This window comes from Schistocerca gregaria, chromosome 1 (assembly GCF_023897955.1).
Source record: "Schistocerca gregaria isolate iqSchGreg1 chromosome 1, iqSchGreg1.2, whole genome shotgun sequence".
NCBI lineage: Eukaryota > Metazoa > Arthropoda > Insecta > Orthoptera > Acrididae > Schistocerca > Schistocerca gregaria.
The window spans coordinates 261,872,153-261,891,343 of record NC_064920.1 but is presented as its reverse complement, the minus strand read 5'-3'; the positions used below and the strand labels follow the sequence as shown (position 1 = coordinate 261,891,343).

Genomic DNA, 19,191 nt, shown 5'->3' with positions numbered 1-19,191 from the left:
GAAAAGAGTGTTTAGGGTATCAAGAGCGGTTAGTTTTCTTAGGTGAAGTTTTGTTTCCGATTTGCCATAAAAGTAGATACCGCATTGCCTAATTATGTGGGTGACAGTATGTATACACAGGGTGGAAGAAATTGTGTCACGAAATTTTAACCTTGGATAGCTGATGCAAGTAAAAAAAAACGTTGTGTAAGTCGACAACGCACCATTTTTAAACTAAGAAAACATGGCGCCACGCGCTCCGATTGGCCGTGGGATTGCCGTGTTGTCAGATGCTCTGGATAACGCAAGACGGCGAATGTTTTGCCTGCAGGTATGTACTGCAGATACGCAGATAATGTGTCAGCACTCCAACAATCAACTGCCAGTTGATGGTTGGAGTGCTCACACATCATCTGTATATCCAGTTATGCTGGCAACTGATGTGATGTAAACACGGATATATAAACCGGTACCGCATCAACAGCCTGAAGTTGGCGCATTGAAGCGTTGAAACTGGTTGCAACAAAATAAAATCATTAAGGACGGCTCAGATCTTTTATTTTGTTACAAATCAATATTAAAGTTGTTCTTAATACCGTTATTGTTATAATAATAATTAGTACTGCTACCGCTTTACTAATGAGTGACTACGTTTATTTCAACCGTACGTCATTGCTTCCAAATTTCTCGATCTTTCCTTGTTCTTTCTGCTGTCCAGGTGCTCCAGTCTCCTTCATTTTTTCACGGAAACTTTCGGAATCGTACAGTTTTTTCCGAGTGGCAGTCGTTCTTCACTATTTTGTATAGTGATTCTGAGATTGTCTATGTCCCTTCCAATCACTTTACACCATATTTACGTTTTTAATTTACCGAAATTAGTGAACAGCCATATTGCCGCTCAATTAGCATTCATCCTTTGTATGTGGCCATAGAAAGCTATTCTTTTCCTAATCATATGTGTTATTTTTTTCAGTATGTGTTCAAGATTCACTAGTGTGAAGTCTTCCATATTGAATTTGCTCTTAACTGGATGAATTTTCCAGATCACTTGTGTGTCAATTATTACAGCTAGCTTGCCATGTTTTCGTGTGGCAAGCACTTTCATTTTCCGCATCATGGTGAGGTGTTGTGATGCACACTTAACTATAACAAGTATTTTGCACAAATAACGTAGTAAAACACTTTTCACTTAACCGAAACACAGTGCGATCGTGGTTTGTTGTGACACAATTTATGCACCCCAAATGTAAAGAATAAATAAAAACGAAAACCCACTGATAATTTCACAGTGGTGCCGAAACTTGTTTGGGTACTAAGAAAAAACGATCTTTTACATAACTCGGACCTCACATCCAATAATTTTAACTGCAAACACGGCCAACACAAGGAGCTGCAAATCAAAATGTTGATGAGTACTGTTTGCCTGGACAGACTTCGGCAAAAAAGTAATTGCAAATATCTGCTGAAATACCAGATAAAATTAGCGGGACGAACATATACACATCTTTAGTGGGGTAGTGAGCTGTAATCATGGGGTAGTGAGCTGCAATCATCTTATTAACTATTACTTTAATGGCCTCTGCCTCCGAGTTGTCTTGTTCAGTTCTCAAAGGAGATTTACAAACCTGCTTCTTCAGCATGTGGTTTCAGTAATTATGTCTAGTGATTGGTCCAGTGAGGGTAAAAAATAGTCAGGTCGTTCGGAAACGGTAGACAGGCTATTTTGGATCTAACTCAGCCACTAAATTGTATTGTCCTAAAGACATTCTCCATTTCCATATGAGTTTTTATTGCTCACAAGAGCATCTGGGCGAGGCCAAAACTTCAAGGAATTTTACTTCTAATTTTCACATTCAGTGGATGCTTTTAGTGTTTCCTTAGTGAGAGCCACGATTTTGCTGTCTAAACATACTTTGTCGCCTATTGACAGAGTCATATGCTTTTCTCAATAATAGTGATTACGAAATTTTTAAATCTTATCTGATACATTACTATTGACTCTAATTTGAGAACCTGATGTGAACATAAGAGTTTTCTATAGAACCATATTGCTTTTGACCAATTTGAGGCAATAATTGTAGTTTTTCCATAGTCAAAAATGCCTTTGATAAGATTTTATGGGCAACTGGCATCAGATTAAAACCTCTGTATTTGTTCACATCTGTTTTAGTACCTGATTTGTGCAGTGGTTGGGTCGACTCTGTCTTCCAGCCTTCAGAAATCTCCTCTGTCAACCAAACATTTTGAGCGATTTCTGTTAGCTTGTCCAGGAATTTCTTATACGAAAGTATTGCAGTTACGGAATCGTCCACAGGTGCTTTAGTAGCTTTGAGGAATTTGATGACGTCCTTAAATTTTCCTTCCTTTCCGGGATGCGATTTAAGGTACTGAGTTCTCGAGTAAAGTCAAACGTTTATGTAGGACATTCACAAGTTTTTAAATTTTAAAAATTCTTTATTAAAATGTCATTGTTGTCTTGGTTATTGTGCGCTGTTTTTCCATTGTAATATTTTGAGTAAATGTTTGTTGGATAATATTTAAGTTTCTTTTTTTAACATTCTTATAGAAATTTCCAGTATTGTTCATTTTGGAGTGGAGCTCTATTTGTTTGAAATGGTTTTCATCATAATCTACTTTAGAATTCCTGAACAGTATGGCTGTTATTATTATTATTATCATCCATCCTTAAAGGCAGTTGTTATTATTCACTGCTATTATTTGTGTTTGTAATTATAACTCTTCTCACAATAATTTCTCAGATGTAAATAAATGAGCCAGAAGTAGGCCTGCTCACAGGAAGTGAGATTATTTAGTAATATTTTATGATGTGAGTTTTCCTGGTCCTTTGTAATAGAGGACTTAAGGTCCTAATCTGCTCAGGCAAAATACAGAATAAGTAAATCGACACATATTATAAATATGTATGTATGTTTGTATTATGTATTTGTGTATGTGTATGTATGTTCATCATCTCGTAAACCACTGGAATGATCTCAACCAAACTTGGTACACATATTCATTAGTGACAGATAACAATTGCTGCTATATTGGTCACCTATAAAGGTTCAGAAGATGATGACTACATACACCCTAAGATGGTTGAAATAATGCCGCATTGTGCATGACGTTTACATTTATTTCTTCTTTGCAGCTAACATTATTCGTAACACATTTCGCAGATAGTATCGTCATATGCAGCTCAATTGTACCTACACAAATATATAATTCTACGAAACATGGTTCAAGAGTTATGATGTAAATGCTGAGATGCTTGAAAAAATGTCGCATGATGTATGAAGTTTTAATAAGTTTATCGTTTTGTACAAAGGGACTCCTACAGTCGATTCATTTTAAGGAAATCCATGGCACCTGCTGAAGATTAGATGGGTAGATCGCATAACTAATGAGGAAGTATTGAATAGAATTGGGGAGAAGAGAAGTTTGTGGCACAACTTGACCAGAAGAAGGGATCGGTTGGTAGGACATGTTCTGAGGCATCAAGGGATCACCAATTTAGTATTGGAGGGCAGCGTGGAGGGTAAAAATCGAAGAGGGATACCAAGAGATGAATACACCAAGCAGATTCAGAAGGATGTAGGTTGCAGTAGGTACTGGGAGATGAAGAAGCTAGCACAGGATAGAGGAGCATGGAGAGCTGCATCAAACCAGTCTCAGGACTGAAGACCACAACAACAACAATATGGCACCTGGCAGCACTGTCGACTGCTTTCAACTGCGAATCGCAAACGGCTGTAGACGAAAACATTAGCCTTCCATAAAGCTATGAAGAGGCGTTGCCGTAGGTATTTTTAGAAACTCGAGTTGTAGACACACGAAACAGCTGCACCCAGATACGGAAGCTGTCTATGATCATCTCACGCCAGGTCTGCTACAGGAGTACATATAAGGTATCGTTTCTACACTCATGCTCATAAATTAAGCACAATGCTGATACATGGTGAAACAACGCTCTGGTGGGCGGTTTGCGGGTTTAAATGACCTCGGGGTACGACCATGCGGCGCATTTGACCTGCGGTCGTCGCACAGTGGCGCTGGCAGCAGTTCGGATATGCAGAAGTGTGTTGGTGCAGTTCAGATCAGAGTATGGTGCAGCGAGTAAGTGTGCAGACGTTTTCAGACGTGTTAATGGTGACTGTGTGTTGAAAATGGCTCAAAGAACACATACTGGTTCAAATGGCTCTGAGCACTATGGGACTTAACATCTGAGGTCATCAGTCCCCTGGAACTTAGAACTATTTAAACCTTACTAACCTAAGGACATCACACACTTCCATGCCCGAGGTAGTATTCGAACCTACGACCGTAGCGGTTGTGCGGTTCCAGACTGAAGCGCCTAGAACCGCAACACATACTGATGACGTTGTGATAGGTAGAACACTAGGGCGGCTGGAGGCTGGCCGAACACAGCAGGTGGTAACACGGGCCCTCCGTGTGCCACAAAGTGTGATCTCAAGATTATGGTAACGATTCCAGCAGACAGGAAACGTCCAGGTGCTACAGTGTGGGACGTCCACAGTGTACAACACCGTAAGAAGAGCGATATCTCAGCATCAGTGGCCGTAGACGGCCACGGAGTACTGCAGGTAGCCTTGTTCGATACCTTACCGCAGCCACTGGAACAGTTGTCTGCAGACACAGTCTACAGACGACTGAACAGACATGGTTTATTCGTCCGGAGAGCTGCAAGGTGCATTCCACTGACCCCTGGCCACAGGATATCCCGTAAAACCTGGTGTCAAGAACACAGTACTTAGTCATTATAACAGTAGTCTCAGGTTATGGTCACAGACGAGCCCAGGTGTAGACTGAGGAGTGATTCTCGCCGGATTTTCACCTGGCGTCAACCAGGAACCACATGCCAACCCCTTAATGTCCGTGGAAGGGAGCTGTATGGAGGTCTTGGTTTGGTGGCGTGGGATGGCATTACGACTGGTGCACGTGTACCGCTGCATGTCTTTGACGGAGGAACTGTTGCAGGTTAGGTGTATCAGGACGTCATTTTACACCAGTATGTCCGTGAGTCCCACCCTCCTCCAGATGGATGATAACGCACGGCCTCACCGAGCTGCCATAGTGGATGAGTGCCTTGAAACAGAAGATATCAAGCGAATGGAGTGAACTGCCTGTTCTCCAGACCTAAACCCCATCGAGTAGGCCTGGGATGCTCTCGGTCGACGTATCGTTGCACGTCTTCAGACCCCTAGGACATTTCAGGAACTCCGACAGGCACTGGTGGAAGAATGGGAGGCTATACCTCAGCAGCTTCTCGACGACCTGATCCAGAGTATGCCAACCCGTTGTGCAGCCTGTGTGCGTGTGCATGTTGACCATATACCATATTGATGTCGGGGTATATGCGTAAGAAACAGTGGCGTTTAGTAGCACATGTGTTTCGGGACGGTTTTCTCAGCTTATCACTAATACCGTGGACTTACAGATCTGTGTCGCGTGTGTTCCCTATGTGCCTATGCTATTAGCGCCAATTTTCTGTAGTGCCACGTTGTGTGGTACCACATTCTGCAATTATCCTTAATTTAAGAGCATGAGTGTAATAGAAAATAGGCAAAATTAACATCCGGGCAATGTTGGGTTTGTCAACTGGTGATACAATTAGTTCAGGAATTAAGGAATAAATTTTAATCAATACATCCACAGGAAAGGAAGCATTGGGTACCAATTTTGCATTGATGGTGTAGCACTTTCCATTCCTGTGAATGTAACACTTGCTCCATTTGTCATCCGTTTGTACACTCTTGGGCCGTAAATGCAAGAGTCACTGCGCGGCTTCACCTTACCTTTACTTCAGAAGCGAACGGGATCAAGGAGAAAGTGTCACCCTCGTTGAGCTCGTCCAGGATGGTGTGCATGGCCGTCTTGAGCTGTTCAAGCTTGCGGCCGTGCATGGAGCCGCTGACGTCGAGCACGAAGACGACGTGCTTAGGCAGCGGCGGCAGGCCGGGAGGCGCGTAGAAGTGCACGAAGTAGCCGTCCTCGCTCACCTGCACACGGGGTCGGCTGCTGGAGACAAAGACAGCTGAATGGGCACGGTTGATGTGTCAGCGCTATGAGCCTCACTGATTACTGAAAAGTTGTGTAACGAAGCTGTGTTCTCCGCTGAACATTTCTTCTTTTGGAAAACGAAACATGCCGATAGCACAATTTCACGGTTTGGAAAATGTGCTGAAGGTGGATAAATGCTTCACGGGTATCCCGCAGCGTCAGATTTGTATGCGCGCTCAAACTTTCGACGACATGCCACACCGGCAGCGTCATCATTTTTCTGTATGGCTTGTGGTTTGTTAATCAGTTGGCTAAATTATGTCACAGAGACGTCGCCAAGACACGGAACTTCCACATGCTATCGGAGAATATGCCGATGCTTATGACAGAAGAACACAGGTATCAGTTTTGATTTCGTTAGACCTTGGGTGACAGCGCATTTCTCCTTTGTCTGTCAACATCAAACACCCGTTTCAGTGCGCCACTTGTGGTATGGTAACTGCCCCAATTTAAGCAGTTACTGCACATTCTGATATTAACGGCTTCTATGTTGACAGAACCCAAGCAGCTGGAAGATTTCCGTTTCATGGAACGCAATCTTTTTTAATGAGGCTGTGTTCAGTAATGCCTGATAAGATGTAGGAAAACCATTCGCATTCAAAACAGCGTCTAATTGTCTCTACAGGTCACGTACGGTTTTCAAAAGTATCCCATAACATAATGATATTTTCACTCTGCAGCGGAGTGTGCGCTGGTATGAAACGTCCTGGCAGATTAAAACTTTGTAATGGACCGAGACTCGAACTCGGGACCTTTTCCTTCCGGGGGCAAGTGCTCTACCAACTTTTTTTATTTGTAAAAATGACTCAAACGATTTTTTTTCCTTTTTGTTCGATATAGTTCGTCGCGTTTGGTCTGGGCGGACGTCACAAGACATCCGTTCAAGTTGATCGTTGATTCCTTGAGACAGTTTTTTTTATTATTACAGAGAGCACGCAGCCTTCTGACCGAACACGCTGAGCTACCGTGCCGGCGTCCGACTGAGCTGCTCAATCATGACTCACGACCCGTCCTCACAGCTTCAATTCTGCCAGTACCTCGTCGCCTACCTTCTAAGCTCTTCTGCTAACCGAGGTCCCGAGTTCGAGTCTCGGTCCGGCACACAGTTTTAATCTGCCAGGAAGTTTCATCCCATACCATATCTGAACTTCAGGTAACGGTAATAGGGGTGGATAGCGATCACCCACGCATCTCTCCAAAGTTGACCACGACGGCTCAATAATTTCGAGGTCTGGTAACTGTGGTGGCCACGGAAGTTGCAACAACTCACCCTTGTGGTCAAACAAGCCCTGGACTATCAAGAAAGAATAGGCTGTCTAAGTTGTAAAATGGTTTTTTATTTATTTAATTTGAGACGCGTTTCAGCCTCGCTGGAGTATCATCAGGCCATCAGGCATCTGGGGGAAAAACTTCACTCAGTATAAATTTACGAGCCAGGAAACAGCTATAAAGCTTCATTGTCCGCTAAGTAAAGCAGCTTGAAAACCACGACCTGAATTGTGAAAAGAGGGTAACCAAAGACAAACTTACCGGGTAAAATACTCTAGGATCGCTGGAAAGTACAGGTATACAGAAAATACTGCAATCACAAAAAATGGCACATGATCCTATAAAACCTTACATTCTCCGTCCACTGGGTAAAAACACTCGACAACTACTGGCAAGAGTACATAACGTCCCGCAGTCACCAAAAATGGCACGTCGTCCAAAGAAATACAGAGGACACAGCTGCCTACGGAAATAAATAAGAATATATTATAAGGCGAAGAGCGGTAAGCGGAACAAACATAAGAAACCACATATATAAGGGTGGATATAAAGAAACAAATATTCATTTCTAAGAGACCACCGAAGCTCTCCTGCGAAGTTTGGACGGTAGTAGACGAGATACTGGCAGAATTAAAGGTGTGAGGATGGGTCGTGAATCGTTCTTGGGTAGCTCAGTCGGTAGAGCTGAAAGACAAAGGCCCCAAGTTCGAGTCTCAGCCGGACACGCAGTTTTAATCTATCAGGAAGTTTCACACGTCACCCGTGTTTAAGCTTATTCGCTCTTAACAGAACGCAGGGCATGTTTATAACATAGGCTGCTGCTACAGAGCTATGAACCAAAGTGACCGATACTTTAGTTGCTGGCGCCGCCTGACGGGAAAGCAGAGAATGTGTTTACAGAGTAACGATAAACTTAGATCCATTACAAGGTAGCACAAGTAAACCATATAATGTATAAACCAAAGTCACGTGTGCATAGACATTTATTTAAAAAGCCTCGAAGTAAGCCTGGACGACGTGGGCTCCGTGAACAGGGGTTCTGTCGTCTTAGAACACAGCATCACACTGTGTGATATAAGACAGACCTGATCAGCCGCAATAGTCACATAATCCTTGGCAATAATGGAATTTGCAGATTAGCTGTGAGTTTCACGATATGGTAACCCAGATAACCACCGATTAGTCGATCTGTCTGTTGAGACGTGAACTGGAGCAGAAGCTGAAAACAGTGCAAAACAAAGACTCAACCGAGCAAATGACTCTGTTCCATTGCTCCAGAGTCCCTTTAAAGACATCACTGATGAGTGGTTTCGAAAAATTCAGCTATCCCTGTATTCCCTACTTCTGGACCTTCCTTCTTGTGTGGGTGGTGAAAGTGTTTGCAAGTCCGACATTCAGTTCTGCAGTGGCTTTTGCAGCTGTCGTCTGTTTTTTTTTTTTTTTTTTTTTCACAGTCCTCTTCAATCACCGTCTGTCGGGAGCACTCAGCACACAATTTCGTCCGCGTTGTGATTTAGGGGATTATGATGTTCCAGTTTCCCTGTATGCGATATAATCTTCGATACTATGTCTATTGAAATATCAAACACTTCGGCTACTTTGGTTACGGAAGCACGCCCCTCAGGCTAGCACCAACAGTATGTTCACGTTCGAGTTCACTCAGTTGTGACATAACGCACTCAGCTCAAAAATAAAAAAAATGTGTGTGAAATCTTACGCGACTTAACTGCTAAGGTCATCAGTCCCTAAGCATACACACTACTTAACATAAATTATCCTAAGGACAAACATACACACCCATGCGCGAGGGAGGACTCGAACCTCCGCCGGGAACAGCCGCACAGTCCACGACTGCAGCGCACTCAGCTCCACTGTACACTGTACTCCTCACGACTGACATTTGCAACGTATTGAGGACATTGAATGGGGGTTGTTCGTGGTCCATTACAACATTGAAATCTGTTGGCCAGCATATGCATTTATGTTGAAGTCAAACAATATTGCCTAAGACTGCATACAAAACTGGTGCGACAGAAAATCCCTCAAGTTGGTATTCAAGAGTATTTCAGCTAAAATCTACGTTCTGGTACTCTAGAGTGTTTAATGTAGACATAGGCCATGGAAACATACTCCTGTGCATCACGTTCCAAATGGTACATTGAAACCTAGCCAGGTTTTTCCCCATAGATGCTTTTGAAGAGTCAGCTTGGCAAGTGGCTGCAATATGTAAGGTTTAGTTAAATGTTAGAGAGGTTACTACTATTGTCGTGTTTCCGTAAATTTGTGGTCAGTGATCAGATAGCGCAGCAGTTTCGTTTTAAACTACGAGAAGCCGCTGCAGAAAAGCACGAAATGTTGAAGCTAGCCTTTGGAGACAACACTTTATGTCAGACATACAACTGCTCTAAGTGAACATTGAGATAATGACGACGGTTCCAGCTGGCATTCAAGTTGGTGTAACACCAGAAAACGTTCAGAGGGCAAGGGATGTGATTCTGCAACGTCATAGGCATACCATGTAAGAACTGTGCAGTAACTTGTGAATAAGATACGCTAAGTTTGATACTGTCTTGTCTGACGAAATGGACATTAGTAGGATTGCGGCAATGTTTGTACCACTAGTGATCAAAAGCAATATAGCATGGAAGTCTGCAGGGTACGTAAACAACTGCTACAAAAGGGTACAAACTTTCTTTGAAATGTTGAGTTTACCGACATAGTCCTTACACTAAGCGGCAATCGTTGCTTTGGATCCACCTTTCATCTCTTCAAGGAAAAAACTCGTCAAGTAAGCTAACATAAAGTCCTTCTTGATCTGTTTTATACACTTCCCACTCACGCTAATGTGCCCATCGTCGAGGTTCGACGTCAGAGTGCAATAACAACTCACAGACGGCATGAGACAGCACTAGCACAGGGGGGTGTATAAAGTGTGTCCGTGGAGGGGGGGGGGGGGGGGGGCAGGTGAAGGGGAGGGACCAGGGCCGAGGAAAGACAGTGCAGTCGTTGCAATGACGAAACGAAGAAATTTATCTGATATCCAAAAGAGCATGATATCCGTAACGGCTAAGTCTGTAAACTGATCGCGTGCCTCCGTGGTTACAGTACAACTGTATGGCGAAATGGCGCTATCCAAAACCGGCACCCACGAAACCATGGTGCACGTCGGGCCATAGTTAAGCAGGGTTGTAGAAACTCAAATACGTTCTACATCGTTGTCCTGAGCACTTTATATTTCTACCTATGTTGTGCCTTGTTGTTATAGTTGCGTAAGTAAAGACACTATTAAGTGATCGATTGTACTTTCTTACATTCTGAACTCGACGGTGACATCTTCCGATGCCTCAACGGCGGAGCTGGGAGTTCGTGGTCTGTCTGTCATTGGACTATACACTGCCGTCTTCTTGCCATAGAAGATGTGAAGCAAGTATGCGCTATAGAGTAGAAACACTACACAGAAAACCGACACCGCCCAGTGCTCTTGTGATTGAGAAGAAAATTATGAGAGCCCGCGGAGCCTGCTGTTGCCGTTAGAATACACTGGGAAGTGTCATGTCTATGCAAAAATAAAATAAAAAAAAATATATCATATGCCTGTGCGGATAAAATTCCTAGCCAACTGTCACCTGAGGTAGGCACTAGCGTATCTGGACAGCTACCAGTTGCTCCACGTAGTCGGTTTTCGGTTACTTGAAATAGTGGAATATTTTGATGTGTTAGCGTATTATTTGAAAGCTGTTATAAAGTTTGAAAAGAAAATGATCTCGTCAGAGAAGTTCTATCACGCATCTAGTGTCCGCAATTGAAGAACTATCGAATGGGACACAGTAACTCCTTCTCAAGCGAAAGGTAAATTATTATAATTTTACTGAGAGGGAATGATTGATGAGAGGAGTCATTATTTTACCCTGAACCCAGTTATTGTATGGAGATCTGTGTTGAAAATTCCTTTCAGAGATAAAATGTAACCTCGATGAACTGCTTTTATTATTATTATTATTATTATCATTCATTTAATTACTACTTTGATTTAATTATTATTATTGTCATTATTACTGATTCAAGTAATTAGTTCTTTAGGATTCAGAATTTCGGTCTTTGAAACGAATAAATAAACAAACAGATCTCAATAGACGACGTTTATGTTCAGGGGACTGTGCATGGCAGACTAGAGGTCTGCTGCTGCACACTGACTGTACGCTGTATTAGATGTCTCTGCCGGTCGTCGAACTGCGTTCCGAATCTTTCGGTATCGTAGTCTACCTTAACTACGATCCAATTCTGCTTTTTATGGAAGCCTGTCCGTCTAAGTGGATTTGTTTAAAAGTCTTTAAATTAACGACCGCATAGAGTTTGCAGGTACGAGCTCCCACAGTCCAAAGAAGAGGCATGCACAAATCTACATATCGAAAAAAGATTTGCATCGCCCCCGCTCCCAGAACTCCTGAAGATATTTATTGACTGTGGATATTGTATCACAGACACAGTCCCTTTGACTGTTCAGACATGTCACTAAACCCGCCCAAATATCTGAACAACCATGCGTGAGCAGCACCTATTAGACGGAGGGGGTCCGACAGCCGATCAGTTCCAGTCATTCCACCAGGAATGTAGTTCAACCATGCCCAGACCGTCAATATCGCGCTTCGATCGCGTCCGCATTGTTACTTTGTGCATGAAGTGTCCAGGCGTCTCGTAGCGAACCAAAGCGATATAGTTCGGACGTGGAGCAGATACAGAGAGACAGGGTCGATGACATGCCTCACTCAGGCCGCCCAAGGGCTACTATTGCAGTGGACGACCGCTACCCGATTATGGCTGGGAGGAACCCTGACAGCAACGCCACCATGTTCAATAATGCTTTTCGTGCAGTCACAGGACGTCGTGTTACGACTCAAACTGTGAGCACTAGGTGTTCCTAACAGGATGTCTCTTAGGGGAGCCCAGACAATGGTCGATGGCATATCAACGATTGCTTCTACTTACGAAGACATTAAGCGATTTCTTCAAACAAGATATGGATACGGCAAACGCATAGACTGTTAGAAATGTCGTGTGACTTGGGCCTCCCGTCAGGTAGACCATTCACCGGGTGCACGTCTTCCAATTTGACGCCACTTCGGCGACTTGCCCGTCGATAGGGATGAAATGATGATGAGTAGGACAGCACAATACCCAGTCCGTGAGCGGAGAAAATCTCCGACCCAGCCAGGAATCGAGCCCGGGCCCTTAGGATTGACATTCTGTCACGCTGACGACTCAGCTATCGGGGCCAGGACAGAAGAAGTGAATGTCCTGAAAGTCTTAATTCGACATTCACAGAACGCAATAAATGCATCCAAGCTCAGACATCTTTCGATGTTGTCTATCGTAACATTCTCATGCCAAAACTTTCGCTCGCTTTCCCCGCATTTGTTGGCGTGGTAATTCACGTCAAGATGGATAAACTATCCGAAGTGGATGTGCTATGTATAATGGAATTTTTAGAGAAAGACGTCGATGGTGCACTTACTGCGCAGAAATTACCTAAGAACATGTCATTCACGAGCACATCAGGTACTTCCGCCACATTAAAAGTTGTCGCACCATGTCTCAACGTTAACTTCAAGCAAGAACGTTCGAAACACAAGACCATATATATCGTAAAATCTTACTGCGTTTTTTTGGGAACATAGCGATAATTGGGCACAAGACTGCAAGGTGGTAAAGGATATTCCAGAGCACATCATGATTCTAACTTAAGTTGGGAAACCTGTGTCTTCTTTGTCTTTGTCACACTGACAAAGACTGTTTGAAGAAAGGAAGAGCCGGGTGCTCTTACTGGAAAGTGATTCATCTCCGATCACTCTGTGATAATTCGAACCAACCTAAGCCATGCAGCAAATAATCTGAATCTCCCGGCGTCCGCATTAATAGTTCAGTGGGTGATGTCGTCACGGGGCGCTCATGTTTCACGCACATTCAGACGGCACGCGTGTCTGTAACAGAGCGCACAAGCGAAAGGTAACTCACAACGTGGTATTTTGTATGCATTCAGTCAACTGTCAGTCATTCGCCGAAATATGGTCGACAATCTAAACCTGAAGGTTATTGATGTTCGGCCCCTAGCAACATATGCTTTCGAATCTTCTGTCACGTCTGAGCCTGGTGGATATGTGCGTTTCAAGGTAAGTAATGCATGCAAGAACACCCATGTTAGGCTCAGTGCTTTCGAAAATGTACATAACTTCACGGAACATCCGGAAAAGTCCAAAGATGTCAGATGTCACGATAAATCAAAAGTAAAACATTTACAGTTGGCGCTCCCCCCCCTCCCCCCCCCCCCCCCCCCCCGAAGTGGAAAGTTGTATTCCTACAGAATTACTTATTGTAGCGAATCACCACGAGAAATTGTGGACGACCCAGCGTCTTTAGCAATCTTTCTCTCTGAACTCGGGTGGATCCTCAGTGAGTATCACCCAGTTGTTTTAGCTAAGCACGCAACCGGTAGTCTCACTAATTTAGATATCGAAAAACCAAATGAAGACACTGCACGTAGCTTTTAGAAGTAGTCGGAATCAGCACCGAACAAGAACGATTAACAAGTGAAAAAGAGTCAACGGTATTTCAACAGTTTCGTATACACTAACGGCGAGTAGTTCACCTATCTCGAAAATCCGCTGTACTTCTATCTGACAACTTTCACGATGCCAAGGGGCGTTTTGCTGCCTTACAGAAAAGACTATGCAGAAACGATGATATAAGACACGTTTACGACAAACATAATTTTAGAATAAGTTATAAATGACCACGGAGAGAGGCTCCTACAGAAGAATCTACAAATTAATTTTATTCCCCTCATCTATTGGTCATGCGAGTAAGGTAGCGCAGCACAAAGTGGCAAATAGTCTTTGACAGTTCCTCACACGAACAAATTGCACTCTCTCTTAATGGCACTTTAGTAGTCGGTGTCCTGAAGTCATTGAGGTCCTTATGATATTTTGCCTGTGACGCGTTGTAGTCATTACCGATATTCTTCAAGCTTCCCACTACACCACGGCGATAGTCATCTTACTAGATTCTTCTGATACATGATCAAAAATAATAGACTTGAAGGCCACATTGATGCAAGCTAAAGGAAAATTCATCGATCCTCACTTCTACGTTTCGGCCTCGAATGCAGCCCGTTTCTGCCTTCAGCTACCATTCTTCAACCAGCATATAATTATCAGTTCCAGTTCCCCGCAGCAGATACCTTACTGCATCAATACATGTACTTGGATGCGTCTTTACTGCAAGAACGGAATCGGAAAGCACCTCAGTCCCGCTGTGTTGCGAGTTATCTTCGGTAATGAAGAAAATAAAACTGACTCTGTCGATTTGGGTTACTAATTCTCATCAGTTATCCGCAGTTTATAAAGTGGAAGGAGAGATATCCAAACTAAAGTTACGATTCTAGGGATGACAAGCAGCTAGGAAGAAGACATATTCTCAGTGAGTCAGAGACATTTTCACTAATAATTGCAACAGAAAGAAATTAACTACTAGCAGTATCAGCTCCTTATGACTCTCTAGGATTTATAACTTCGGTATTCATCGCAGAAAAATTCTGTAGGCACGAACTGCTGCCTCACAAGCTATCGGCTAGGTGATGCACCTGGATGGTAAATCTTCCTGAGGTATCTGATATCACTATTCCAAGGAGGATTCAACTGCCAGGGAACGATGGCCTCTGTATTCACGTTTCACGTGACAAATCTGAGAGAGAATATGGCACCGTCTTATATATCACTTCTTGCAATAGCATTTCCGAACAAATGTGTAGTAAAAGTAGCTTGAACTGCTAGCAGCACTGACAGAAGTCAGGCTACTACAATAGAATCTGGCGCTAGAAACACAACACTCACATTTTCCGTTGTAATCCTTGGATGGATAAAGGATTGTCACGAAACATATAAAACGTTTGTATGCGGCAGAGTGTCAGAAACACAAACGCTCAACACACCGTCTAATTGGAGACACTGCCCTGGCGAAGTCAACCCAGCGAATTAAGTTTCAAGAGGATTCACACCTCAGATATTGCGAATACTGGACATCTAGTGATATGGTCCACCATGGTTATCACTATATCCTAATTTATGGCCAGGAAGTCACCACCCATCTTTCGTACGTAAAAATTTATTTGGAGCTACGACGTTAGATAAAACTCCTCAGACTTCACTCATTCTGGTTCCACAATCACTCACAACGTAAACAGATTCAGGTCTTACTGGAAATTGCTGCGAACTACTGCTTACGTCCTTCGCTTCAAAAGAAAACTCCTTCCGAAAACAGTCACATGCGAAAACTTTACTGCAGGAGAGACAGCAGAAGCTTCGAGGAATAATGCTTCTTATCGGAAACCATCACTCTACGCAAAGGTCTTCCACTTCCTAGACCGTCCAAGATAAAATGTTTCAACATATATTTATGGTGATTTATTACGCTCAAGTGGTTGCGTGCAACACGAAGGAAACCATCACTTCACCAACCTTCTTGTCATGTACCCATATATCAATCAACACCAACTTGGAGTACGAATGGTTCTGTCATAGCTAAGAGAAACTTTCTGGGTATTACACGCCAGTCGTATGATCATAACGTTTCTAGGTAGTTATCTTCCATGTACAATTGCAGTAACATCGCTGGCGAACAGCTAGGGAGTGAAACCTCTCAAGTCGCCTGAAGTTTCTGGAATTAATTTCACGAGAGCCTACATTCAAAATCAGGCAGCACTATAAATAAGTGTATGTCCTGTTAATCACCTGTGCTGTAACTAGAGCGGTCCATTCGAAACTTACAACGAACTAGACAATGGATCTTATTATCCTTCCAACGGTTTATTGGTCGATATGGTAACGTCCAAACTTCACATCCGGCTAACCGGGAGCTAAAAGAAATATGGACCGCTAGCTTTGTTTACAAGACATGCTAGTTAGTCATAAAACAACGTATCAGATGGAAGTTCATATGGCCACGAGCGACTCGGTGGGGAGGATGATCGGAGCGGTCTGGGGCACTGCAGTCGTGCACTGTGCGGCTGTTCCCGGCGGAGGTTCGAGTCCTCCCTCGGGCATGGGTGTGTGTGATGGTCCTTAGGATAATTTAGGTTAAGTAGTGTGTAAGCTTAGGGACTGATGACCTTAGCAGTTACGTCCCATAAGATTTCACACACATTTGAACATTTTGAGCGGAGCGGATGGTTGACTCGATTAAACGAAGCTTCCGCGAGTTACTGGGGTGATGCAGCATGGACGAGGATGGCCTACAAACTATAATTGTGAATACAGAAGCTGTCCTCAGTTGAAGACCCATCACAAAAACTGTGGACGAAGTGCTTACCCAAGTTCATTTCCCCTTGGGAGGAAGGCTTCTGATTCTACCCACGATCTTTGAAACAGCAAAAAAAAAAAAAAAAAAAAAAAAAAAAAAAAAAAAAAAAAAAAAGGTTTTGGTAAAAGAAATTTAAGATGATCCAGAAGATAGATGATATCCGACGACATTTGGAAGTGATAGAGCAAAGAGTATTTATTGAGTCTTCAGACCTTCAATCAAGTTAAGCACATTGGCAACCACTGGAGGTCCGAACTGGAGATATGTGATATTATTTAGTAGGTGAGTAAAAATTTGTGAAAAATGGTCACTCTAAAAATTTGTAAGACGAACTGACTGGAGTATTCATTAGAGAAACATAACTGCGATTTTAAATAATAGTTACAGTGTAATCATTGAAAATACCAGACAATCACTACTGGAAATGAAAAATTTAATCTTTATGATCTCTTTCCGTTACCTTTCCGATATGGTCTCTTCTCTTGTGATGAAACGCGTGTGAGCTGTACGAATTTCTTGATTTGTACGCGGAAATGGTACAGTATTTTGTATAGTTTACATGCAAAATGTACAGTACACAATAGAAAAATATTTGTGAGTTAATTAATTGTCGAATATTTCAGTCGAAGCGAGTTCTGAACCAAGGAGACTTAACAAGATTAATGTACATTTCGCCTCCATTACGCGTGACGCGAGAATAACTATTGAACACATAAAAGACCTAAAAAGGATGACAAGAAACTAAAAGGTAAAAAGTCAAACTTTAACATATCTACGGGCGCTGAACTGTGTTGAGTACGTCAACGAACTACAGAGCTTCTCAAGATAGACGACTAAGCATAGCCCCATAGTATTACGTAAAAAATGACGTCTCAATAATAAATCATTACCTCTTATACACAACTTCTTACTTGTAACTCGTCATCCACGACCTTCTTATTATTTTATTAATTTATCTGGAGCCACTCATGTTCAGGGATTTCGGCACTGATGTGGTATTAACGTGTAGGCTGGTATCTCGGAGGGTCATATGGTTAGGCCATAGTTACTTCCACTCTAGATAACTGGTCCTGCATACCTGGTGTTCCTACAAAAAGTATTGGACCCTTTCTTGGAAGCTGTGTGACTCTCCGTCAGGAAATGTGGTTTCAGCATGATGTGGCACCACCTCAATTCTCATGTGCGTATAGAAAACAGCTCCACAGACGATATGGTGAAGGAAGGATAGAGTGCTCTGTAAGTACAGTATGCTGGATTATTTTTCCGTTTTGGACCAATGTAAACAATTAATGCTTAAGTCGTAATACAAAAAATGTGCCTAAGTGCTAAATGGGTGTCGTTGCTTAATTTCCAATTATTACCTAATAATTGTACTGTCTCACGCCTAAATCATTTTCTCAAGCACAAGTGGATGAGCTGAACACTGAATACGCGGTAGAACGCAAACGGCACGGTTCGTATTGAAAATGTTATGTAATCACTCCCGTCTACCGGTCCTAGAAGCTTGTAATGGGAATTTCCGAACTCCCTGTAGTTACACAAGTAAACACTCTGTTAGGTGTTCAGCTTGTGCTTTCTTACTTTCTGAATGAAGGCTGCGGAGATGTGTACGGGTGAACAGATGTGCAACCTTCTAACAGAAAGCCCTCAGATGAACCAAGAAGCTACCAACCTCATGCTCTGTTCAGCGAACGTTGCTGCATATGAGCCATCACAGATGGCGCCTGGATCATGCATCCAAGCTCACTGATGTTCATTGACGACGGGGGCTACAATGTTCACACCAGTACAGCAACAGGACGCTCAATAAGTGATGACAGGTGGCCCTTTCAGTTGAACCACGTTTTATGTTCCATAGGACGGACATCCATTAGCGTGTGCGGATTGAAACGTCTGAAAGAAAAGGAAGAGGGAGCGCTATGGTCTGGGCAATGTTTTCGTGGCATTCACAAGGATGAGCTTGTTACTCCTCTAGCCACCAAACTTCCCGGATTTAAACCCAATCGAGAATCTGTGGGACCATCTCGATCGGGCTGTTCGCACCATGGATCCTCAACCGAGAAACCTAAGGCAACTGGTCACGACACGGGAGACGGCATGGCTGTTTATATGTACAATGTGATGGTTCTGCGGCTCAGTGGTGAAGTGACACGACACATGTCCACACGTTCGATCCCTGGACTGTCCTAGGAGTTTTAATTGTCATTATCACTTCTTTCGTCTTTGGCGATGTTTATATGAGTAACGGTGAATGCCAAATTGCACACTGGTTCGGAGTGCAAACGGCTGTATGTCTCCCTATAGCTACCTGAATAAGTTAGTTCAAAGACTGGAGGCAAGGAACGGTATAGCACCTCCAATGGCACCGGGCCTAGGAAAGTACTGTGGTGTTCAAACAATTATTCAGTTTGATAATAGATTTCTTTTTATGTATGTTACGTTGCCAATTTCAGAGTTAGACAACTCTATTTTCATAGATCCGTAGCCACTTGGCTACTGAGCTACTGAGTA

At 43.0% G+C, this 19,191-nt stretch overlaps 1 protein-coding gene across 1 annotated transcript in view; it reads right to left on the bottom strand.

Moving 5' to 3' along the window:
• The window catches only part of LOC126339781 (inter-alpha-trypsin inhibitor heavy chain H4-like), a 196,220-nt gene that overhangs the window by 77,760 nt on the left and 99,269 nt on the right, over positions 1-19,191 (bottom strand). Inside the window, exon 7 of the mRNA XM_050001661.1 lies at positions 5,796-5,999. Coding sequence (XP_049857618.1) covers positions 5,796-5,999 — 204 coding nt within the window. The remainder of the gene's footprint in view (positions 1-5,795; positions 6,000-19,191) is intronic.